We start from the raw sequence: 24110 nt of genomic DNA on the forward strand, positions 1-24110 counted from the left end.
GAGGCCGGAAGTGCGGTGACGCGCGGGCCGCGCTGGCCGCGCGGGCGGTGAGACGTCTCGATCCCCCTCCGCTCTTTTCCTCGCGGCCCGGGAGCGAGGAGGTGAGTCCCTGCGGTGCTGAGACCGCGAGGCTGAGGCCAGTGGGGCGGGAGGTGGAGTCGGGGGGAGGCGATTGGCGGCAGCGGAAGCCAATCGTAGCACTGCCTGAGAGACGAACGAAACCGGGCGTGCGGAGGGCGTCCAGGTGGGGCGCGCTGGGGGCGGGCGACTGGAATGTGAGGGACCTGGAGGACGGAACGCGGGCGTAGGGTAGGGGCGGGGAGAATAGATCGTAGAGGCTTTGAGGGGCGGGGCGAACGGAAAGTGGCGTTCCTTGGGGGGCGGGGCTAATGGAACTTGAGGGGCCTTGAGGGGCGGGGCGAACAGAAGGTGGAGGCTCGAACGGGGTGGCCGGGGTTTTATAGAACCTGGGGCGCTGTGTGTGTAGGACTTGAAGCTATGGAACTTTGGGATTTTTGGGGGGAGGGGGAACTGCTATGAATAGGGGTTCCTGCTGGGTGATGGGAAGGCAGACGCAGATGTCACTCGCTCCTGCTTGCACGTCTTCCTTTTCAGCCCCCAGATGGACCCTGGGAAGGACGGGGAGGGGATGCCGCAGCCCGCAGAGCCGCCCAAAAGGAAAAAATTCATCATACCGGTGGACGAGGATGAGGTCCCTCCTGTCGGGGTAGGACGAGAAAATGGGACCGCTGCGGGAAGGGGGACACACTGGGAGGCAAGGGGCCACAATGTGTGTTGGGGGATGTTGCGGCCTGGGTCGCCTTGGGAAAACAGTCCTTTGCCCTCTGCAGGTCTCAGTTTCCCCATTTGGGAAATGGCAGTGTGGTTCTAAGGAAGGGCTAACCAAGGCAGAGGTCGCGAACTGACTCCTAGGAGGTCCGTGGCCAGCTAGGTGTTGTTTTTTAAGACAAGGATTAGTTGCTGATGTTTAAGAATTGGAAGGTTTTGCAATTAAAAACAAAACAAAAGAAGGTCTCTACTTCTTGTATCTTTTGGTAAATTGAAGGATCTGGCAACACTGATCCCAAAGGAAATCAGTCGGCTGGAGCTGAGGCTTGGCAGCTACCCATATGCAAAGAAGAAAAATGAAATAGGCTAAAGAGTGTAATGGTGCAGAGGAGCTACTTTTATAGGGGAGTCAAGGGAGGTGATTTGGTGGAGATAGGAAAGAAGTGAGAGAGTGAGCCCTGTGGACAGCTAGGGGAAGAGGGAACAGCCAATGCAAAGACTCTGAGGTTGGACCGTGCTTGACAAGTTTGAGAACAGCAAGAAGGCCAATGGGGGTGAAGTGGAAGGTGGTTAGATCTCTGATCAAGGGGGCAAGGACAGATCTTTCTAGAGCTCTGTGGGTTTTGCTCTGAGGTGGGAACCATGGAAGGCTCTGAGAAGAGGGGGGGATGTGAACTGACTTAGTTCTAACGGAATCCCTCATGCTGTGTGTGGGGACAGAAGGAGTGTGGAGAGTGGGCTGACCCAGAGTGGGGGTGAGGGAATCACTGGGGGCTCACATGCCCCCTCCCTGGTCCCCTATAAACCCCCTCTCCCCACAGGCCAAGCCCTTATTCAGATCCACACAGAGCCTTCCCACCAAGGAGACCTCAGCCCAGGGGGCCCCTCAGACCTATGCCGAATACGTCATCTTGGGGCCTCCAGGAGGGGCCGGAGCTGCGTGCCCCGTGGGACTAGACCCCCCGGCAGGAGGAACCCCCAACCAGGCCCCCAAAACAGGGGCAAAATCTAACAGCATCATCGTGAGCCCCCGACAGGTGAGGGGGGATGAAGAAGGCGGGCTTTGAGGATTCTGGCAGGAAACACTGTTTATAGGGATGGCTCTGGTGGTCGGTGGGAGGAGGCCCGAGTTATAGCCATTCATTCATTCATTCATTCATTCAACAACTGTGCAGGGGTTAAGGGTGCCCTGAATATTCTTGGGATATGTGTGTGTGTGTGTATGTGTGTGACTGTTTGTGCTGCTACATTTCCTGTCCTTGGGTTTGTTCTTTCATTTAAAACCTGTTTATTTTGCGCAGGCCTGAGTTTGACTCGCTGCTCGGACACACGGTAGCTGTGTGATCTCAGGCAAGGCACTCTTAACCCATTGGTGCCTTGGTTTGATCATCTTTAAATGGGGATTTACCCAGGTATTTAGTCCCCAAATATTTGCAGAGTGTGCCTGGTGCTATTCTAGGTTCTGGGGATAGAGTGATGAAAGGGAAACAGAGAATGTCTCTGCTGCTGATGGAGCTGGTGTCCTAGTAGGAGAAGGAGGCAATATACAAATATAGTAATAGGCACCAAGCAGCTCAGCATCACTACTCTTCAAGGAAATGCAAATCAAAGCCTCCCTGAGATACCACTTCACACCCACCAGGAGGGCCAGAATTAAAAAGGCAGATAATAATAAGTGTTGGCAAGGAAGTAGAGAAATTGGAAGCTTCACACACTGCTGATGGGAATGTAAAATGGTGCAACCACTTAGGAAAACAGTCTGATGTTTCCTCAGAATGATAAACAGCATTACCGTATGACCCAGCAGTTCTACTCCTAGGAAGATACCCAAGAGGACTGGAAACCTATGTCCACCCAAAAACTTGTAGGCAAATGTTCATAGCAGCATTATTCATAACAGCCAAAAAGTAACAACGCCCACGTCTATTAACTGATATGGATAAATGAAATATGGTCTGTCCATACAATGGAATGTTATTCAGCCATAAAAAGGAAGGAAGAGTTCCTGTGTATCTACTTGTTAAATCATTCTTTGAAAGATACTACCTTTTTGTATATAAGTTATGTTTCATAATAAGGAAATAACTGAAACTGTGGAATTGTATCCTATAATATTCTTTGAAATTTGCTCTATATTTGTTAAATTGCATTTGAAAAGCTATCACTTTTATGTATATTTGTCATATTCTACAATTTAAAAAAATCATAAGAAATTAAAAAAAAAAAAAGGAATGAAGTAGCAATACATGCTACCACAAGGATGAAGCTTGAAGATACTAAGCTGAGTGAAAGAAGCCAGTCACAAAAGACCACATATTGTATGATTCCATCTATACTATATGTTTAAAATGTTCAGAATAGGTAAATCTACAGAAATAGAAAGTAGATTAGTGTTTGCCTGGGGCTGGAGGTGTAAGGATTAGGGGGAATGGGGGTGGCAACTAAAGAGTATGGGTTTCTTTTTTGGGGGTGATGAAAATCTTTTAAAATTGATTGTGGTGATGGATGGACAACTCTGAATATACTAAAACCCCTTGAACTGTGTACTTTCCTGGGTGAATTGTCTGGTTTGTAACTATATCTCAGTAAAGCTGGTATAAAAAAAGATAATGGCACCCATCTTCTAGTCTCACTGTGAATATTTAAGTGAGTCAAATCAGTAGTTCTTAAACTTATGCGGGCATCACAGGAGGGCTTGTTAAAACCCAGATTGCACACACACAAAAATAATAACAACAATAACAAAAACCCAGATTGCTGCGTCCCACCCCCAGCGTTTCTGATTCAGTAGGTCTGGGGTAGGGCCTAAGAATTTGTATTTGTAACAGGTTCCATGCTGCTGCTGCTGCTGATTCTGGAACCCTGTTTTGAGACTCACAGAGTGAATGTGTGTGTGCATTAGAACCAACCTGCATTGGAAAGCTCTCAAGAGATATTAGCCATTAATTTCTGTATAATTACATCATTACATTAGGCCCTATACTGCTGTCCCCTCACGAGGGACAGTGCTCTCCCACCAGAGTCCACCAGAACATCCCTGTACTGAACCAAGTAGGGTTTATTGACTCATTACACACAGCAAAGGAGAATGCACACCAGCAGGGACCATGATTATCTCATTAAAAGGTATAAGAAAGGACTTGTTATAGAATTAGGGTTTGTGTTAGGGGCATTTGGGAGCCTGGCTCTGGATTGGATGCTCTTGGGAAGCAAGGGCCAGCCTAGGATTGAACATCTTAATAAATATTTATCTAGAAGGCGGGAGATACAAAGTGAGGCACAAGCTGTAATTGGTAAAGAAGTAGCAGTCACTTGTATTAGCCAGCATTTTAGTTGGCCAGGGCTGCTGGAAGCAAAGACCACAGACTGGTTGGCGTAAACAACAGGAATTTATTGGCTCACAGTTTGGAGGTTGGAGTCCAAAATCAAGGTCTTGGCAGGCCCTGCCATCTCCAAAGGCTGCGGTGTTCTGCTGGTGACTTGCTGGCGATCAATCCTTGCCTCCTGTGTCCGTCTGTCTCTCCCTGTGTGGTCTGTACTTCCATGATCAAATTTCCCTTGCTCATAAGGGGTCCAGTTAGACTGCATTCAGTTTGGCCTCATCCTATTTTTATTTATTTTTTTATTGTGATTGTTCACAAACCATACAGTTATCCAAAGATCCAAAGTGTACAATCAGTTTCCCCCGGTGCCATCATACAGCTGTGCATCTGTCACCAGTTAGTTTTTGTTCAATTTTTAGGACATTTTCATTACTCCAGAAAAGAAATAAAGACAAAAAACAAACAAACAAACAAACAAAACGAAAAGGAAACTCAAATCTTCCCATATCCCTAACCACCCCACCTCCATTGTTGACTCATAGTATTGGTATAGTACATTTGTTACTGTTTATGAAAGAACGTTGAAATACTACTAACTGTAGAATGTAGTTTGCAATAGGTATATATTTTTTTCCTATATGCCTCTCTATTATTAACTTCTACTTGTAGTGTCATACATTTGTTCTGGTTCATGAAAGAGATTTCTAATATTTGTACAGTTAATCTTGGACATTGTCACCACAAAATTCACTGTTTTATACATTCCCATCTTTTAACCTCCAACTTTCCTTCTGGTGACATACATGACTCTGAGCTTACCCTTTCCACCACATTCATGCACCATTCAGCACTGTTAGTTATTCTCATAATGTGCTACCAACACCTCTGTTCATTTCCAAACATTTAAGTTCATCTTAGTTGATCATTCTGCTCATACTAAGCAACCGCTCACCATTCTTTAGCCTCATTCTATATCTTGGTAACTTATATTCCATGTCTATGAGTTTACATATTATAATTAGTTCCTATCAGTGAGACCCTGCAATAATTGTCCTTATGTGTCTGGCTTATTTCACTCAGTTTATTGCCCTCAAGTTTTCGTCAACATTTTTTTTTCAAGATGGTTTTGTTCACATGCCATACATTCCTTCCTAAGTAGACAATCGATGGTTCCCTGTGTAGTCACATATTTATGTGTTCACCACCCTCACCACTATCTATATAAGGACATCTCCATTTCTTCCACAAAGCAAGAGGAGAAGTCAAAGAAGGTAGACAGGCAAAAGAAAAAGAAAAAAGAAAGAGAGAAAAAACAAACAAACAAACAAAAAACATGACAGCTAGGAAGCAGCAAAAGGAAAGATAACCTTAGATCAAAGTAGAATAAAGAGTCAGACACCACCAATGCCAAGAGTCTCACACTCCTCCCCTATCCCCCCCTCTTATCTGCATTTACCTTGATATATTGCTTTTGTTACATTAAAGGAAGCATAATACAATGGTTCTGTTAATTATAGTCTCTAGTTTACGTTGATTGTATTTTTCCCCCAATACCTCCCTATTTTTAACACATTGCAAGGTTGACATTTGTTTGTTCTCCCTCATGAAAAAACATATTTGTACATTTTATCACAATTGTTGAACACGCTAGGTTTCACTGAGTTATACAGTCCCAGTCTTTATCTTTCCTCTTTTCTTCTGGTGTCCCACATGGTCCTAACCTTCCTCTTTCAACCATATTCATAATTATCTTTGTTCAGTGTACTTACATTGCTGTGCTACCATCACCCAAAATTGTGTTCCAAACCTCTCACTCCTGTCTTTTTGTATCTATCTGCAGTGCTCTCTTAAGTATTTCCTGTAGTGCAGGTATCTTGTTCACAAACTCTCATTGTCTGTTTGTCAGAGAATATTTTGAACTCTCCCTCATATTTGAAGGACAGTTTTACTGGATATAGGATTCTTGATTGGCAATTTTTCTCTTTTCAGTATCTTAAATATATCACACCACTTCCTTCTTGCCTCCATGGTTTCTACTGAGAAATCCGCACATAGTCTTATCAAGCTTCCTTTGTAGATGATGGATTGCTTTTCTCTTGCTGCTTTCAGGATTCTCTCTTTATCTTTGATGTTTGATAATCTGATTATTAAGTGTCTGGGCGTAGACCTATTCAGATCTATTCTGTTTAGAGTACACTGCGCTTCTTGGATCTGTAATTTTATATCTTTCATAAGAGATGGGAAATTTTCATTGATTATTTCCTCTATTATTGCTTCTTCCCCTTTTCCCTTCTCTTCTCCTTCTGGACATCAATGATATGTACATTCTTGTATTTCATTTTGTCCTGAAGTTCCAAGAGACGTTGCTCATATTTTTCCATTTTTTTTTCCTGTCTGTTCTTTTGTGTGTAGGCTTTCAGATGCCTTATTCTTCAGTTCCTAAGTGTTTTCTTCTGCCTCTTGAGATCTGCTGTTGTATGTTTCCATTGTGTCTTTCATCTCTTGTGTTGTGCCTTTCATTTCCATAGATTTTGCCGGTTGTTTTTTTGAACTTTTGATTTCTGCCTTATGTATGCCCAGTGTTTTCTTTATAGCCTTTATCTCTTTTGCCATATCTTCCCAAACTTTTTAAATTGATTTAGCATTAGTTATTTAAATTCCTGTATCTCAGTTAAGTGTAAGTTTGTTCCTTTGACTGGGCTGTAACTTTGTTTTTCTTAGTGTAGGTTGTAGTTTTCTGTTGTCCAGGCATCTGACCTCCTTAGCCCCTCATTCAGGTTTTCCCAGATGACAGCAGGCTTAGGTCCCAGAAGGAGGAAATATTCAGTATCTGGTTTCCCTGATGGTGTGTCTTAGAGGATTGACACACTCTGTGCTTTTCTGCCCAGCAGGTGGTGCCTGTCAGCCTGTCACTCCAGACTGGTGTAAGGAGGTGTGGCCCGTGGCTGTTTTCCCCCAGGCTCTGGGGTCTGGTTCTGAATGGAAGGCAGTTAGTAGAGCTGGACCCCACCTCTTTTCTCTTGGGAAGATATGCCCCCTAGAGAGAGGTCATTTGCATATAAATAGATACTTTGTTTCTCTGACTCTGCTATCTCCACCCTTGTCTGGGTCACAGAGCTGCAAGTTTAAAAAGGCTGAGGCTTTCTCTGCTGCAGAGCACTGTGAGCTAAAAACAGCTGAGGCTTTCTCCACTGAGCTGCCCAGGTTGACAGAGAGAGAAGGGGACAGAAAGCCCCTTTTCAGGGTCAATCTTCGGTCCCCAGATTCACCCATCAGCTAGAGATGGCACCCAATCCTTTGGGCTCCCTGTCCCAAGACACATATGTCCCCTGACTCTCCAAGGTCAGTCATCACCAAAAGCCTCTGTCTGCTTGTTGGGGATTTGCAGTCTGTATTGAGCGGTTAACATTAAAACCCCAGTTGGAGCTGGGCTGAGGTACACTTGCTTGTTTGGAGAGTTCTGTTCTCTAGCACCATGAGGGAGGGGCTCTCGGCCCTTGGCTTGGATCCGAAGTCTTTACTTACAGATTTTATGCTGCGATCTCAGGCATTCCTCCCAATTCAGGTTGGTGGGTGATGAGTGGACAGTCACGTTTGTCCCCCTGCAGTTATTCCAGGTTATTTACTAGTTTTTCCTGTTGTTTATTAGTTGTTCCAGGGGGACTAACTAGCTTCTACTCCTCTCTATGCTGTCAGCTTAGCTCCTCTTCATTTTCTTTTAAATTTGATTCTGCTTCCCAGTATTGTGAACATTAGGAGTTGCTTTAGGGTGTCGCTCCAACTCACAATTATTCTCTTTCACTGAGAACGGCCCTCACTGCCCAGGCGACCCTGACTGTATCGGCCTCATCGTAATAGGATCTTCAAAGATTCAATTTACAAATGAACTCATGCCCACAGGACTGGGTTAGGACTTGAACCTGTCTTGGTGGGAGACATGATTCAGTCTGTCATGGCCAGGAGAGGGGAATGTTTGGGCATTTTTATGGTTTGCACAGCGTTCTTGTTTTTTGTCTACTGTCAGAGGTGATTCCAGAAGGATCTGGTTTTTCTCTCTATCTATCACAGAGTAACCATGTGGAGTGTTGATGTTTATGTTTAACAGAAACTCCATGGCCTGGCTGGGAGTGCCAGGCCAGCTCCCAGCTATCAGGGGCTGCCTGTCTCTTTGTCACAGGGCTCCCAGCCCAGGGGGAGTGCCAGTCACACAACTGTCTGCCTGTGGGGCTGCTTCATGAACCCCCGAGGCGCTCCTGTTTGTGCAGTTTGTAGCTATGTGAACTGCCCAGGGCTGATGACAACAGAAGGTCATGTGTATGCCCACCTGGGGCTCCTTCTGGAAGCCCACCCCCACCTTGGTCGGAAGGTGGAGAGAGGATTGGTGTCCCGGCTTCCCAGTTAGGAGCAGGGGCTTTGCAGACCTGGTCTGGACCTCCGTTTCAGCCATCTTACTCACCTGGGACCAGACTTCACTGGTGTGAGCCTTGGCTAAGCTGTCTGTAAAATGGGTGTGTAATATCGGCACTTGGCCCCCAGAATAGGGGCTTAGTTGACAAGGGCCCCAGGAATTCAGGTGCCCCACAACCAAAACTGGGGAACCCCCTTTGGGAAGCTTCTCTGCGTGCTTGTTCTAGGTAAATAGGTTCATCTCTCTGAGCCTCAGTTTCCTTGTCTGTCGAATGAGGATTATTGAAGAGCCCCTTCACGAGGTATGTCAGGGCCTGACTCCCCGGGCCCTCACCGGATGCTGGCACATTATCATTGAAGAGAGGCTGGGTTCTGTCATGAAGGGCAAGAAGCAAGTTCAAATCCCAGCTCTGCTACTTTCTAGCTGTGTGACCTGAGGCAAGTGACTTAACCTCTCTGGGCCTCGGTTTCCCCAACTGTAAAGGGACAGTAATAGCTCCAACCTCGTCGTCAATATGGGTACAGTGTTAGGATAGTGTATGGTATAAAGTTCTATATAAGTATTAGTTATTATAATTTTTATCACCACCAAATGGCGGATCTTCAGCTCTTGTGAGAGCCCACAGGAGGTGGGACAGGACTCTGGAGTGAAGAATCATAATAACATTAATAATAACTGTTACAATTATTTCTAATTGACCACTTACTATGCATCAGCCAATATTCTCAGTGCTTTAGGAGGACAGCACTTATTCTCCCCATATTACAGATGAGGAAACTGAGGCAAAGACAGGTGCAGTCACCTGCCTGGTTCCCAGCAGAGGAGGTGGGCTGAGCCTGGCTGCAGAAGCCTCTCCCACCCCCGGGCCTTTAAGGATGGCGACTTGTTGTCGTTTGATGGGATTCCCCCCCCCCCCCACGTAGTACTTAGGCTTTAATCTGCCTCCCCCTTCCTCACCTCCCTGCCTTATCAGTCCTCAAGCCCCGTCCCCCATCCTTCTCATCCTTCCTTCGTGCTTCCTTCCTCCCTGCCGGGCCCCGGCCCCAGCCTCAGCCCTGGTCTCGCCATCAGTCTTTCCCCCTCTAACCTGTCTCCTACAAACTAATCTTTGTCTCCCTTTTTAATAACAGCTTTATTGAGTTATAATTCACATACCATACAGTTTGCCTATTTAAGGTGTACAATTTGGTGGTTTTTAGTGTATTCACAAAGTTGTGCACTCATCACCACAGTCAATTTTAGTACCTTTTCATCACCCCAAAAAAGAAACGCCACACCCTTTAGCCGTCACCTCTAATCACCCCCACGCCAGCCCCTGGCAACCAACCTACTTTCTCTACATATAGTTTTCGGTACTTTGGACATCTCATATAAATGGAATCGTACACTGTGTGGCCTTTTGTCCCTGGTGTCTCTCACTTAGCATCATGTTTCCAAGGTTCGTCCGTGTTGCAGCATGTAGCAGTGCTTTATTCTCTTTATGTCTGAAGAATATCCCCTCTGCAGGTGTGGCCATATTTTATTTATCCGTTCATCAACTGATGGAGATTTGGATTGTTCCCACTTGTTGGTATTATGAATATTCACATACAGGTTTTTGTGTACACATAGCTTTTCATTTTTCTCATGGGAATTCCTAGGGGTGGGCTTGCTGGGCCGGGTGGTAACTGTGTTTAGCCATTCGAGGAGCTGCCCGGCTGTTTAAGTGGCTGCTCCATTTGACATTCCCACCAGCAGTGTATGAGGGTTCCCATCTCGCCACATCCTCCCCAGCACTTATTATCGTCCATCTTTTTATCATAGCCACCCTAGTGGAACAGACAGAGCAATCTTAAAAATTAAAACCAGGACCTGTCCTTCCCTTGTTCAAAGCCCTTCCTTGACTCCGGGTTCCTCAGCTTAGATAGCCCAGAGCCGGAGGGGCCTTTGGACCCCCAGACCCTTCCTGCCTCAGCTCCTCTGACCACCCCATGCCCCGCCACGGCCCCCAGAGCAGGGGCCACCCCGTCACTGGACCTGAATCCCATCTCACTTGGTAATTAGGCATTCATCATTAACATTATTTGGTCTAATATCTGTGTTCCCCATGGAGAAAGGGATCTTTGACTTGGTCTCCTCCGTCTCCCCAGCTCTTGGACACACAGTGGGTGCTCAGTAAATATTCACTGAATAGATGAGAGCTTGAGTTGCTCACAGAATCTCAGTGTTGGGCTCAGGGTAAGTTCAGGGTAGAATGGGAGGGGGAATTGGGAGAGAGGAGCCTGCTGAGCAGGCCCGGGACTCTAGAGGGTCTCACAGGCCACAGTGAGGAGGGTGGGCTTCCTCCTGAGGGCACTGGGGAGCCATGGCAGGGTTTAGAGGAGGGGAGGGACAGGCTTGTGCTTTAGGAAGGTTCCTTTAGCTGCAAGGGGGAAGACCAGGGATGGCCTTCACAGTGGAGGAGGAGACACACTGTGAGGGGTATTTAGAAGGTAGAATTCCCACCTGCGGCAGGAAGGGGAGAAGGAAACTTCCAGTCCCACCTGGGACTGTCCCTGAGATGGGTGCGGGAGGAGGAGCAGGTGTGGGGGGGGCAACTCTGAGGTCATTATGGACGCAGTGAGTGTGAGGCACCTGGGGGACATCTGGGGGAGGTGGCCCACAGGACACACAGATGGGGGAGAGGGGCTGGGCTGGAAACATCCCCAGGGGTGCTTTGGAAAACCCTGGGGCTGGAGGGGAGGCAGACAGTCTAGGACCCGGACATTCCAGGCTGAGGAGGAGGAGGAGGCTGGCAAGAGGAAGCCAGGAGCCGGAGGAGACCCCGGCGCAGGGTGGGGAGGGGGAGGTGTCGGTTAGATGCGGGGGGGCGGGCTCTGGTGGTGGCCCAGGGGTCATCCCTGCCGGCGACCTCTGCCCTCCCATCCCCTCCCCAGAGGGGCAACCCCGTGCTGAAGTTCGTGCGCAACGTGCCCTGGGAATTCGGTGACGTGCTGCCCGACTACGTGCTGGGCCAGGGCACCTGTGCCCTCTTCCTCAGGTGAGTGCTGAGGGGCTGCCGCCCTCTCGCAAGGGCACCCCACGAGGCCTGGGGGAATCTGGGAGAACTGTGCTCCGTGTTCTGGGCCATTTGATGGGAGACCTCCTGGAGGTCTGGAGGGTTGGGTGGGGCTGGGTCACTCAGGGCCTCACGGGTCATGCTGGGGAGGGGAGCTTTCTCCTGAGGGTACTGGGGAGCCATGGAAGGGTTTTGAGCAGCGGAGGGATGATGTCAGATTGGCACTTCAGGAAGATCCCCGGGGCTGCTGTGAGGACAGGAGGGATGGAGGCTGAAGGTTATGGGACCAGGGAGGAGGCTCTGGGCCTAGGTGTGACCCCGTGTGGGAGGAAGGGGGCCTTGGCTGGAGGTGCCCATAGCGACAAGAGCTGGGGGTCCAGACTCCTGGGTCTGAGAGAGGAGGAGGCCGGGGGGTCAGTGCAATGAAGAACCCGGGGGTCCGACCTTCTGGGGCACCAGAGCCAGGCGGCCCCGGGTTCAGATCCCCGCTGTGCCACTTCCTGGGAGGTGACATGGGCAAGTCACCTGACCGTCTGAAGCTCAGGTCCCACAAGGCTGGGGCCCGTGCTAGGCTTGTGGCTGCCGGCGTCCAGTGAGGGTGGAAGGGGGCTTCCAGGGTCTCCGGGAGCCTCCCCGTAACTCCCGCCCCTTGCCCCCTCCAGCCTCCGCTACCACAACCTCCACCCAGACTACATCCACGGGCGGCTGCAGAGCCTGGGGAAGAACTTCGCCCTGCGGGTCCTGCTCGTCCAGGTGGACGTGGTGAGCAGGGGTCGGCCCCAGCCGGCCTCACCGTCCCCATCTGCGAAATGGGGAGTGCTGGGAGCAGAATGGACTGGGGATCTTACCATCTGGTTGTTTCCAAGGAGAAATGCGAGTTAGAACCTCGGGGAGAAACCCTCACTTTTCACACCTAAGGCTGACACAGGTCACCAAGACACCCTGTGCTGGCAAGGGGGTGGGAGGGTAAAATTATCCCTTTCCTCCTTCCCCACACCCCCTTCAAGTAACTCCATCCCTCTGCCCCCTAAATATCCCTTGAATCTGTTTCTTCATTCCTCCCCAGGGCCTCAGGCCCCATCCAGGCCCCTTTCTCTCCTGCCTAGGTCCCTGCCCAGCCTCCTCCCTGATCTCATAACCTTTAGCCTCCATCCCTCCTGTCCTCACAGCAGCCCGGGGATCCTCCTGAAGTGCCAATCTGAACCATCCCTCCCCTTCTCAAAACCCTTCTGTGGCTTCCTAGTACCCTCAGGAAAAAGCTCCCCTCCCCACCATGGCCCGTGAGGCCCTGAGTGACCCAGCCCCACCCAACCCTCCAGGCTGGTCTCTGATCTTCCATGCGCTCACTTTTCATTTCCTCTTTCATCCCGTCGAGTGAATTGCAATTCCTCAAGCCCCCTTTCCCCTACCATCCTTTGCACATGCTGTTCCTTATGTCTAGGATTCCTGTTTCTGTTCTCCTTTGCCCCTGTCACTCCTCCTCCTCATTCAGGTCCAGGAAGCCCTCCCTGACTACCCAGCCTGGCATCTCCTGGTCTCCTGGCTCTCCCATTCCATCCCTGCTTCTCTGGGTCATCACTGTCTGGGGGTGGATCTGTGTCCCCCGCTGGATTGGGGGCCCCGGGATGGCCGGGTTAGGGCTGTCTCGGTCACCGCTGTGTCCCCAGCGCTGCCCCAGTAGGGACTCAGAGAATGTGGGTTGAGTAAGAGGCTCTAACTTCCTTGCCCTCTCCCAGGTTTCTAATTCTGATTTTCTTCTTTCTCCAGAAAGATCCTCAGCAGGCCCTCAAGGAGCTGGCCAAGATGTGCATCCTGGCCGACTGCACCCTGGTGCTTGCCTGGAGGTGAGATCACGGGCCCACCCCCAGCCCCCCTGCTCCGGGTTCAGGCTCCATCACGACCCCATCACCCCCACTTCCATGAACGCCCTGGGTGAGCCTGGTCCTGGCACTGCCTCCCTCTGCGCCTCAGTTTCCTCAAATGCAAAATGGGGACCTTAATCTTTTCCTGGTAGGGCCGTAGGCACCAAAGCTGGGGTTGTAGAACAGATGCCCAGGACTGCACAAGGTACTTACGAGTTAGACCTAAAATCTGGCTGAGTATTTAATTCCATGTCTATGTTACTAAAGACCATTTAGATTGGCTCTCCATTTAGAAAAACAATCCATCCCTCCCTCATGCCACAAACTAAATTAAATCATGAGGAATTATAGCTTTAAACATAAAAAGGCAAAACTCCAAGGAAAGTGTTACATTAAACATTATAGGGGATTATATATATATATATATATATATATATATATATATATATATAGTTTTACATTTTTTATTGTGAAAAATAGCATATATACAGAACAATGATAGCTTTCAAAGTACGATTTAACAAGTAGAGAGCAAATTTCAAAGAATGTTGTAGGTTACAGTTCCACAATTTCAGTTATTTCCTTTATTGTGAAATATAACATATATGCAGGAAGGTGATTTAATAAGTAGTTATATAGGTAATTTCAAAGAATGTTATGGGTTACAGTTTATGGGGGAATATTTTTAATTTTTAATTTTTATTTTTATTCCCCCTGGGGTAGGAAGGGGCTTCCAAAGCAATATTCAAAACCCAGAAGGAAAAGTTTGACTGATTTGAGAAAATTAAAATTTTAAAACATTTAGATGTAAGAAATACTGTAAGCAAAATTAAAACACAAGTGCTAAACTAAAAAACAAAAATACTCGATATTTATATAAGAAAGTGTTATGATCCCTAATTTATATATTTATGTACTTTAAATATTTAAATATATACATTTATTTAAATACCATTTTATTTAAATTTATACATGTATTTAAATGTAAAGAGCCTCTTACAAGTCAACAAGAAAAAGACAACCCAATTTTTTAAAAGTCTAAGATTCTTTTTTTTTCCCCTTAAAAATTTTTCTTTTTTTATTAGAGAAGTTGTAGATTTATAGAAAAACAGAAAAATCATGCAGAAAATACAAAGTTCCTATATAAAAGGTCTGAGTTCTCTAACAGGCAATTCACAGAAATGCAAGTCGCTAAAAACCCATGAAAAAAATTACCAACTGTACAAGTTATCAGGAAAAAAGTAGGTTTTAAAAACGAGGTGCCATTTTTTACCGTTAATTTGGCGAAAAAGTCAAGATGGATTCTACACAGGGATGGCTAGTGTGTGAAGCAGCGGACAAGCTGTGGAACCAAACAGACAGTGTCATGTTTTTATCTATATTTAAAAGAAAAATGAGATGTTTATGAATATGTATGGGTGTACGTGAACAGAAGGAAAGCACGAAGGTTCCAGACACAGGACAAAATTGAACTCAGGGGAAGGAACAGGGAGTCGGGGGAGGAAGGCTTTGCTTCTCTGCAGTTTTAATTTTTCTCCTGCATATTTAATGGTTAAACTTTCTTTTGTTAAAGGACGGGTGATAGGTTTGTACACTTGAAAAAGCCAAAGCAATGGGAAATCTCCCTACCACCCCTTGCCTTCAACTCCATTTCTCACCCCTTACAAGTAGTGACTGTTGTAGGTTTCTTGGTTTCCTTCCAGTTGATATACATTGATATAAATTCCCAGCAGGTGTGAATACATCTTAGTTGTCAGTAGTCAGTGTTCTATCTGCCCCATTCTGCACCTTGCTTTTTCATGTCGTGTGTCTGGAGCTGTTTTCCACGGCGGTATGGAACGTGGCCTCATTCTTTTTCACTGCTGCGTAGTATTCCATCACACAGGTAGATGAGGTCAGCTGCCCCCATGGGTGTACACTGGGTAATTTCCAGTCTTTTGCCCAACACTGCGTACCTAGGTTTTTTCTCACGTCTGCCTAGGTTTATCTGCAGGACAGAACCTCAGGAGTGGGTTCTTTAGGCCAAAGGGAAATGCTTTTGTAATTTTGTGCCCTCCCTAGGGGCATGTGCCTTTATACTGCCTGGATAATTTAAAGAATACATTTATATATTAGCTGTACATTAAAACAAAAGCAAGTGGGAAAATTGCTCTATTTTGTGGAGAGTAGCATGGTGTGGTATTACAGGTAAGGGCTGGGCCAGACAGACCAGCTCTGGCTGCTGGTTCTCATCCTTGCCAGGTCTTTGCAATCTCGGGCAAGATCTCAAACTGCCTGGTCTCAGTTTCCCCTTCCATATAATGGTCTGAAAATAATGCCTGCCCTACAGGATCTCTCGGGGGAGTCTAGAAGCTCCTGGGCATGGAGGGATTAGCACTCTGCCTGGCCTTCACGTGGGTGAGGGATATTCTGTGTCTTTACATCCCCACCATGGAGTATTTTGTAGCCAATAGATAAATGAGGTGGAGCTCTGGCTGCTGCTGTGGAAAGATGTCCTGACTGTATCAGAAAGTAGAAAAAAAGCAAGTGTAGAACCAGACATAAAAAAATGCTGACTTGTGTATCCGGAATATATTCATAATATTACTACCAGCTGCTGTGAGTGGAAAGCAACAAAGCCTTTCTTATGGGGAAAAAAATCATAATTGGGAGAATGAATGTTACTTTCAAGAATATAAATCAACATTTAATCGACAAACTGCTTACTTGCTAGATTTTGAAGGCTGAGAAAATGCCTCAAGACAAATACTTTATTTACTTTGACATAACTCACTGTTTTTCAGTTCCAAAGAGAAAAAAGGCCAGAATTTTCCTGGGGCTAATAAACTTGAGTTACTGTGGTTCACATATATATAGGCCCTTTTTATGATTTTGTTGTTTCCAATGTTTTTGAAAGTTAATTACATGTCAAAAACCAGTGATAGATAGACGACAGACAGATTGATATAGCAAAGGTGGTGAAATGTTAAAATTGGATCTGGATATCTGGGGGGTGTGGGGATATGTTGGAGTTCTCTGTATGGCGTTTTAATTTTTGCAACTATCTTAAGTTTGAAATGATTTCAAAATAAAGTTAAAAAAACAGTGCTTAATATGAAAATTACTGCTTTTTAAATTGTGTGAGTTATAAAAAATTTAGCAGTTAGCACCTGCAGCTTTTCTTTTAAAAAGGTGCTATGTTAGAAACCTTTACAAGCTCATATTTCTTGATGATAGGAACCTGAATATGAAGCTTCACCCAGTTATCTTCCTGTCCTTGGAAAATAAACAGGTTTTTGGTTTTCCTCCCTCTCACACACAGGGTAAATATTCCATTTGCTGAATTCCCTTCCAGAATAGCTGACTTTTTTTTTTTTAAACAAAGCTTCTAAGTGCCACTAGGGTTTTGAGCATTTCCCAAATGTTGACTCATTTAACCTGAATGTTCTATCCTTCATCCCACTTTACACATGAGGAAACTGAGGCCAGAGGTAAAATCCCTTGCTCAGTCACCCAGGTGAACCCACCTGGCCAGGCTCCCAAGCTCTGACCCTTGGCCGGAAAAGATTGTACAGATCAGCTCAGCAGGGGTCACCACCAGAAGGCATTTTGGGGGCACTGAGGACTCTCATTTTTCTATACGTTAGAGCCTGGACCTTTTAGTGCTGGCAGTTATTCCTATTGTAATGAAACTAGTCTGAACCGTGACACCCCCTCCCACCCCGGCTGACCCAAGTGCCCTCTTGTCCCAGCCCTGAAGAGGCCGGGAGGTACCTGGAGACCTACAAGGCATATGAGCAGAAGCCGGCAGACCTCCTGATGGAGAAGCTGGAGCAGGACTTCGTCTCTCGGGTGAGGCTGTCCCACCGCCCCCCCAGGTGTCTCACACCCCCACAAGGGCCCCCTGGGGCTGGGCTTCAGTTTTGATCTCAAGTCCTGTTCATTCATCTGGCAGACACCATCCCTGTCAGAGAGGTCTTTCTAAGCACAAACCTGACCCTGCCCTCCCCTGCTCTGAACCCTTCCATGGCTCCCCAGTGCCCTCAGGGAAAGCCCCAGCTTCCCACCCTGTCCTGGCTCCTCCAAGCATTTGCTTGTTTCATTCCTTCTGCCTCTCAGCACTAATGCCCCCTCCTCCAGGAAGCCCTCTTTGATCTCCAGGCTGTTCAGGTGACCCTGGTGGGTTCCCACAACCCTGCACTCTGGATCACCACTTGTCAGCGGCAGGTCTGCCTCCCCTGCCAACTGGGAGCTTTGGGAGGGTAGGGCCGGGACTGTCTCAGTCCCCACCACACACTCGGGGAGTGTTTGCTGAGTGAACGGTTGAATCCGGACTCCAGTGATGGCTGATGGTGCCCTTTATGTCCTTCCTGGGGCTTCTTCTGGGACAAGATAACAGGCTGGAGCCACAAGGGCCATGTATCACCAGCTCCTGCGTCTGAAGCTCTTGCTTTGTGCTGAGCCCATCAGCTCAACAACCACAGCTGCCCCCTTGGGGGGTTACTCTGGAACCCCCCATGCAACAAGGGAGGAAGGGTTTGAACTGGGTCACCCCTGTGTGCTGGTGGTGCTCTCAGCTGCACCCCACTGGATGGCCACTGCTGCCCTTAAGGAAGGTACTTTTAGGGTCCCCATTTGCCGGAAAATGGAGGCCCACAGAGGCCACTCCCTTGCCCAGCGGGTCATAGAGAGTGAGTACTGGGGCCTGGTGTTGGAGCCAGGTTGGACTCCAGAGCCTATAGCCATCCCCTGCTCCAGCAACTTTGGATAAATACCATTTATTTTCTAGTTAGGGATCACCCTGAGATGTTCTTTTAACTGGTAAACAAAACAAAACAAAACACACATTTATTGAGCACCTCCTGCATGCTCTCCTAGGAGGGCTCTGCTTTGCTTTCCTGACTTCTCCCAATTTGCCTCCCTCTCCCTCCCCTTCCAGGTAACCGAATGTCTGACCACCGTCAAGTCGGTCAACAAAACAGACAGTCAGACCCTCCTGGCCACTTTTGGGGTAAGGAGTGACTCCCCTGCCCTGGAGGCTTTTTCACTCTCTTGCCTTTCTAAGGACGCCCCACACCGTCCTTGTTCGGTCCTGCCCAGCCCGCCACCCCCCTAGCCTCACCTGCCCTCCCACAGGCCTCACCTCCTCCCAGGAATACGTTAGGCCCCCTGATCTGCTGGGGCAGGGTGGGGGTTTTACACTCACCTGCCCTGACCCCTCGCTTCCACCTTCCTCAGTCTCTGGAACAGCTCATAGCAGCGTCACGGGAAGATCTGGCCTTGTGCCCGGGCCTGGGGCCCCAGAAGGTAAGAGCTCTGGGATGGACTTGAGGGGTCAAAGGCAGAAGGGGACCCCAGATCAACAGGACTTCATGTTCCAAAGTTCTAAGGTTCCAGAAGGCCCACAGTGCCCCTCCTAAAGGTAGGGGAAACTGAGGCCAGGAGGAGGAGGTGGGGACCCATCCAACCTCACAGCCAGTGCAGGATAGATTCTAGACTGGACTATTTCCTCTCCGTTCCCCCAGGATCCCCTCCAGGTTGGGAGAAAAAAGAACCAAAAGCCCACTATCCAGATCTACCAAACAAATGGCTCATTTAATGACTGCTTGCTCATTTCTTTCTCCCTCCCGCCCAGGCCCGGAGGCTGTTTGATGTCCTACACGAGCCCTTCTTGAAATCACCCTGATGACCCCAGCTGCCAAGGAGGCCCATGCTTAATAATAAAGCATTTTCCCAGTCCAAGCTCCTGCTGAGTGTGACCCTTGGGAGAGGGTGCTTCCTCTGGCTCTCACCTTCTGACGCCCACTGGCCACTTTAAGCTCTTCTTTGCAGCTGTCGATTTCCCGGGAGGAAATTATAAAGGATCCTGCTGCAACTTCTTCCACTTCTTCTTCTGTCCTGCTGTGGCCACGTCCACCAGCTCCAGACTCAGCAGTGGCTCTGGCATCTCTTCCTGGGGTGCCGTCTCTGGAACCTTGCTTTCCTGGTCCCGCCTCTTCCTCTTCTTGGTGGATGCTGGCGCTGCCTCAGCCTCAAGCTTACCCTCGTCTTGCACCTCAGGCTCCATCATCTCCCCTCGTGGGGAAATCATCTCAGTCCCTGGCTCCGTCATGTTGTGTCCTCTTTCTTTCTTCCTCTTCTTGGTGGATGCCGGAGCTGCCTGTGGCTCAGTATCACCTGGCAGCTGAGGCTCCATCACCTCTTCTGGTGGCCTTACCTCCTCCGTCCCTGGCTCCATTGTTGCTTTTTGCCGCTTTTCTTTCTTCCTGCTCTTCTTGGTGGCTGCCAGAGCTGCCTGGGTCTGAGGCTCTACTTCGTCTGGCTGTTCAGGGTCTGTCACCTCCCCATGAAGCGCTACAGGTTTCATCTCTGGCTCCATTATCACTTTGTACCCCTTTTCTTTTTTCCTCTTCTTCACAGAGGGCAGTGGGATGGCTTCATCCTGTGGTTCCTCCTTTACCTGCAGCTGAGACTCAACTATCGTCTGCTCCACTGGTTCAATCCCTTCTGTGCCCTCCTTTTGCCTTTTCCTCTTCTTGGTGGGGGACAGGACTGACTCTTCCAGAGGCTCACTTTTAACCACAAGTCCCAGCTCCACCATCTTTTCTTCTGGCTCCAGCATTCCCATTTCTGGCTCGACCATTTCTGTCTTTTTGGGCTTCTTCCTCTTCTTGGTAGTGGATGGGAACTGCACTCTCAGAAGCTCCGACATCTCAGCTGTGGGCTCGGTCACCACCGGTTCCATCACCTCCAGTTCTTGCAGCTGCTGCTTTTTCTTCTTCTTTTTCTTCCCCACACTCATCTCTGGGGACACCAAAGCTGTGTCCACCTCTAGGACCCCATGCCCATTCACTGCCTCCTGAGGGACTGAGGCCTCTGGCACCTGTCTCTTTTTTTCCCTCTTCCCCAAGGTCAGTGTCTTCAGTGACAAGGGTGACCCAGGCCCTGTGACTGGTGGGCTGCCTCCAAAGGCACAGAATCGAGGCCTCAGGCCCAGGGGGATCTGTGGTGGGGGGCTGGCTGGAATGGGCTGCAGAGGAGTCCCTGCCAGGGATTCTTGGGGATCCTCAAAGATTCTTAGGCTTCCCTGGGCAGTGGGGGCACAGGTCAGTCCACCTCCGGCTTCGGCTGAGGGGGCCAGCAGTGTTGCTTCTCCAGCCTGGGAGCGGCTGCTGCTGAGGACCCGGTAGCGGTGCCGCTTGCCTGCCAACTTGCCCTTCACAATATGGGAGCCAGAGAGAGGCACCAGGCGGCCATTGAGGCTGAGGAGAGAAAGTGGGGAGAGGTTTGGTCAGATTCTTTAGGTGGGACAGGGAGGTACTGAGAAGTAGCATTTTGGGGTCCTTCAGGAAGACACCACTAAATCTGCTCCGAGTTCAGCCACTAGGGTGGGGAGTATTCCGGGGAGGTGATGTGGGCACCCCACTCACCAGTCTGGATCGAAGTCCGCAGGAGCCCGGATGAGCCACAACTCCGTATCTGGGCCCGTCAGCGCCTCCAAGGAGAAACGTGGGGGCTCTGAGGCGGGGGGTGTGGCGGCAAAGTTCGGGGGACAAGAAAACCGAGCAGCACCTGCGGGAGAAGGGGGTCTGTTGGCACTTTCCCGCCGGTTCAATCCTCCGGGGTTCCTTTTGGACCACTGGTCTCAACTTTTTTGAGCGACCGCATCCCCTCACCTGGTCTCCCTTCTCTGCCTGCCAGCCGCCCGGGCGCCCCTATCTTTACCGATCCAACCACAGGGGCGCCCTTCTCGCCTCCTGTACTGCCCCCAAGATTGTCTCCGTCCAAATCTCCACACTCTTGGGAAATAAAACCCTCTCCGCCGGTCCTGTCTCCAGCAATGGCCTTTCTCCGCCCGAACTCTCCCGGGGACCCCTCTCTCCTCCCTCCGGTCCAGTCTCCGCATCCAATCGGCCCGCCCCGCAGCCGCTCACCGCCGGATTCGGCCCCCGCCATGCCAGGACCCACTCCGCACACAGACCCGGCTGCCAAAGTCGCTGGGGCCCCGCCGCCGACCACGTGGAACCGAAGGGGTGGGGCCTCATCCGGGAGCGCCCATGTGGAGAGGCCGCGCGGGGGGAGTGCCTAGCAAGCCTGCTCGCCCTGTGAGCAAAGCTGAGGGAAATTTTTCCACTTGTGGAGAGGAGAAAACTTAGAAAGACAACTTTTCCCGAAAATCCACTCCCGAAAACAGCTGCTTCGCTGCTCGCCGGGAGCCCGAGCACGGCGGATCTCCCCCACCAGTCTCTCAGACATGACTTGGCCCAACGTCGCCTTAAAGGGGCAGCCACACTGATAAGACCCAACTCTTAAAGAGACAGGAAGACCGATTGGTCTGAATTCTGAAAGAGAAAGGTAAGGGTCCTGGTTAGCGGGTCTGTGCTTGCAGTTTACAGTCCCTTCTGGGGAGGCCCAAATGCCTTGGATATTCAGAACTCGAGTGGAAAAGGTAGTAAAAATGGAGGAATGGGGGTAATCCCTCCCAAGGGAGTGAAGTACCAGCCAGGGGTGGTGCTTCGCACTCCTGGGAAGCGGGAAAAGCTCCGAGACGAAGAGCCAAGGGGCGGGGCCTGGGGTCCAGGGGGCGGGGCCCGGGATCCGGGAACTGGACACGCGTGGGGCGGAGAGGGCTGAGGGGCGGGGCCGTGGATCAAATGTGATGCCAGATACCCCCGAACATTTAATCTCGTGCGTGGGAAAATTTCCATCGGCTTTGGGGAAGGGAGAGCGATAGAAACCCTGACCCGGGCCCGTGTAAACAGCGCCACGTGGGCGCGGATTTGGGGGGACGCGTCCACGCCCCTTTGCACGGGGACCGTATCGCCTGGGGTGGAGGGTGGAGCCGCGGGACAGCGTCTAGACTGGGTGACCTGACCGCATTCCTGGCCGGTGTGTCAGCTCCGCTCCCCGCCCCCTCTGCCGAGATTTCTCATCCTTCTCCAGAATTGGGGTGCCCCCCTCTCCAGGGCGGGAGCGGCTTCTCAGAACGAAGGACGGCTTGGGGAAGGGGAAGCGCTCTTTCCTCCGGGGATCTTCAGACAGTGCCCGTGCGTGGGCGAGACACGCGGGCGCCGCCCCTGCGGGCTACAGGACTACAACTCCCAGGGTCCGAGGCGGGGCGCGCCTACGTCGGCCGCGGCAGCTGCTGGGTGTTGTAGTCCCAGTTTCGGACTTCAGGTGCCGTTGCTGGGAGATTCAACCCGCCTTTTTTACCGACGGGGACATTGCGACTCAGCGACCGGAGAGGACATTGACTTAGCGAGGCCTTCTTCTAGTCTTAGAGGCGGAGCATGTGAATCTCCCCCAGACTCCAATTTTCCACCCTTTTGGTGGCGTCCAAATCTTCACTCTGGAAAACTGAGCCTGGAGGGGTGGGACAGGGATTTTGGAGTCTGCCTCCTGCAGCCTCAGGGAAGTAGGACTCTTGGCTCTGCCCCTGTAGCCTCCCTGGCCAGGTGGTTCTCAGCCTCTGGGCTTCGCCCTTCCTGTCTGTGAAGTGGACTCCTGCTGAATCCAAATGGAACGTCTCCTTCTGCGTCCTGCTCCTCAGGGACTACAAGTCCCAAGGTGCTCGAGGAGACCCCGGCTCCCCCTCCTCTCCCGGGCCCGCCTCCCTCCCGCCCGAGTCACGTCGTCTAACCTGTTCCCTGCTCCCGCCCCGCCCCGTCCTCCGCTCCCCGCAGCAGGAGCCGGAGCCGGAGGAAGCCCCCCGGTGCCAGGAACTTCCTCGGATCCGTGAGTCCCACCCCCTGGGGTCCACCGGCCGGGAGGAGCCAGATTTCCGAGTCCCTGGAAGGGCTGGGAGGGGACTTGGACGCTGGGTCCCGGGGCGGAATCGGGGGTGCGCAGACGCCTGGGTCCCTGGAAAGGGAGAACTTGAACGCCTGGTTTACTGGGCGGAAGGAAAAGGGACTCGGATGCCTAAGTTCTTGGAGTGGAGGTCTCGGAAGCCTTGGTCCGGGGGAGATGTTGAGCTGGGACTGCTGAGTCTCAGTAATAGACGGCTCTCGGAAGTCTGAGTTCTTGTGTAGAACTGGCGTCCCTGATCCCGGAGCCTTAGGCAGAAATGGGAAGCTCGGACTCCTGGGGTTCTGGAGTGGGCGACTCTCCGAGCCCAGCTGCCATCCAGAAGGCTTGGCTGAGCCTCTAGGTCTCTGAGCAGAATTAGGGATGGGGTGGGGATAATGGAACCTAGGTCCCTGAAATGGAGCAGGACAAGGACCCCGGGTCCCTCCGGAGGCTCTGCCCTGGCGCTGCCCCCACTTCCCAGGCCAGGGGTGGGGGCCCGGGCCGGGGCAGCTCTCCAACCTCTGTGCCGCTGCCTGAAACCCAACATGTCATTAACTGGGGTGTCAGACCTGCCTGACAAGAGGAGGGATCTCTTCCCCAGGGCGCCCCCTGGCGGGAGCGGGGGACCTCCTTGTACCCCACGGGGGTGGGAGACATCTGGGTTGGCAGAGGGCATTCTAGAATCCAGGGCAGACTCCAGAACGAGGCGTAGGATTCTGGGAGGCTTGCCTGGCTGGACACTTCTGCATTACACAGAGAAGAGGGGGTAAACTGAGGCTGAGAGAGGTCACAGCAGAGTTGAGGTGGTCAGGATTTGGTGTCCACCTTCCTCTGCAGTTCTCTGGGGGATAGGACTCCATCCACGCCCACCAGATTTTCTGACTAACCTCTCTCTGGGGGCACCTTGCCCTGACCCTGAGGGG

General features: G+C 50.3%; 3 protein-coding genes across 10 annotated transcripts in view; 2 read left to right on the forward strand and 1 right to left on the reverse strand.

Moving 5' to 3' along the window:
* ERCC1 (ERCC excision repair 1, endonuclease non-catalytic subunit) lies at window positions 1-19140 on the forward strand. 5 transcript variants are annotated; one of them, XM_037819750.1, is made up of 10 exons: window positions 1-101; window positions 616-727; window positions 1611-1826; window positions 11436-11539; window positions 12220-12319; window positions 13325-13401; window positions 17151-17250; window positions 18338-18409; window positions 18637-18705; window positions 19034-19140. In XM_037819750.1, the coding sequence occupies exons 2-10, from the start codon at window positions 623-625 to the stop codon at window positions 19082-19084; spliced, it is 894 nt and encodes a 297-aa protein (XP_037675678.1). In that variant the 5' UTR covers window positions 1-101; window positions 616-622; the 3' UTR covers window positions 19085-19140. The 5 variants fall into 5 exon arrangements, with proteins under 5 accessions (XP_037675678.1, XP_037675681.1, XP_037675679.1 ...); XM_037819751.1 differs by lacking the exon at window positions 1-101 and adding an exon at window positions 272-309; XM_037819752.1 differs by lacking the exon at window positions 1-101 and adding an exon at window positions 449-525 and having other exon boundaries at window positions 571-727.
* Window positions 18993-21833, reverse strand: POLR1G (RNA polymerase I subunit G). Its single transcript, XM_037819749.1, has 3 exons — window positions 21333-21833; window positions 20829-20970; window positions 18993-20660 (listed from the first exon to the last, which is right to left on the reverse strand). The coding sequence occupies exons 1-3, from the start codon at window positions 21352-21354 to the stop codon at window positions 19253-19255; spliced, it is 1572 nt and encodes a 523-aa protein (XP_037675677.1). The 5' UTR covers window positions 21355-21833; the 3' UTR covers window positions 18993-19252.
* PPP1R13L (protein phosphatase 1 regulatory subunit 13 like) overlaps window positions 21709-24110 on the forward strand; it is a 15850-nt gene continuing 13448 nt past the window's right edge. The window contains exon 1 of one of the 4 annotated variants that reach the window (XM_037819747.1): window positions 21709-21753. Coding sequence is in view for 1 of the 4 variants with exons in the window: in XM_037819744.1 (XP_037675672.1) it covers window positions 22916-23133 (218 nt within the window). In the remaining 3 variants the exon portion in view is untranslated. Of the gene's footprint in view, window positions 21754-22728; window positions 23134-24110 lie in introns of those variants that run through there. The other 3 variants (XM_037819748.1, XM_037819744.1, XM_037819746.1) reach the window with 3 other exon arrangements.

Source organism: Choloepus didactylus, chromosome 27 (genome assembly GCF_015220235.1).
Source record: "Choloepus didactylus isolate mChoDid1 chromosome 27, mChoDid1.pri, whole genome shotgun sequence".
NCBI lineage: Eukaryota > Metazoa > Chordata > Mammalia > Pilosa > Megalonychidae > Choloepus > Choloepus didactylus.

Excerpts from the sequence above, each read along its gene's own strand:
- ERCC1 (XM_037819750.1), top strand. The coding sequence starts at position 623 with ATGGACCCTGGGAAGGACGGGGAGGGGATGCCGCAGCCCGCAGAGCCG. Across the intron at positions 17,251-18,337 it reads AGCAGGACTTCGTCTCTCGG|GTAACCGAATGTCTGACCAC; the intron begins GTGAGGCTGTCC and ends CTCCCCTTCCAG. Across the intron at positions 18,410-18,636 it reads CCCTCCTGGCCACTTTTGGG|TCTCTGGAACAGCTCATAGC; the intron begins GTAAGGAGTGAC and ends CACCTTCCTCAG.
- POLR1G (XM_037819749.1), bottom strand. The coding sequence starts at position 21,354 with ATGGCGGGGGCCGAATCCGGCG. Across the intron at positions 20,971-21,332 it reads GGCGGGGGCCGAATCCGGCG|GTGCTGCTCGGTTTTCTTGT; the intron begins GTGAGCGGCTGC and ends CTTCTCCCGCAG. Across the intron at positions 20,661-20,828 it reads GCGGACTTCGATCCAGACTG|CCTCAATGGCCGCCTGGTGC; the intron begins GTGAGTGGGGTG and ends TTCTCTCCTCAG.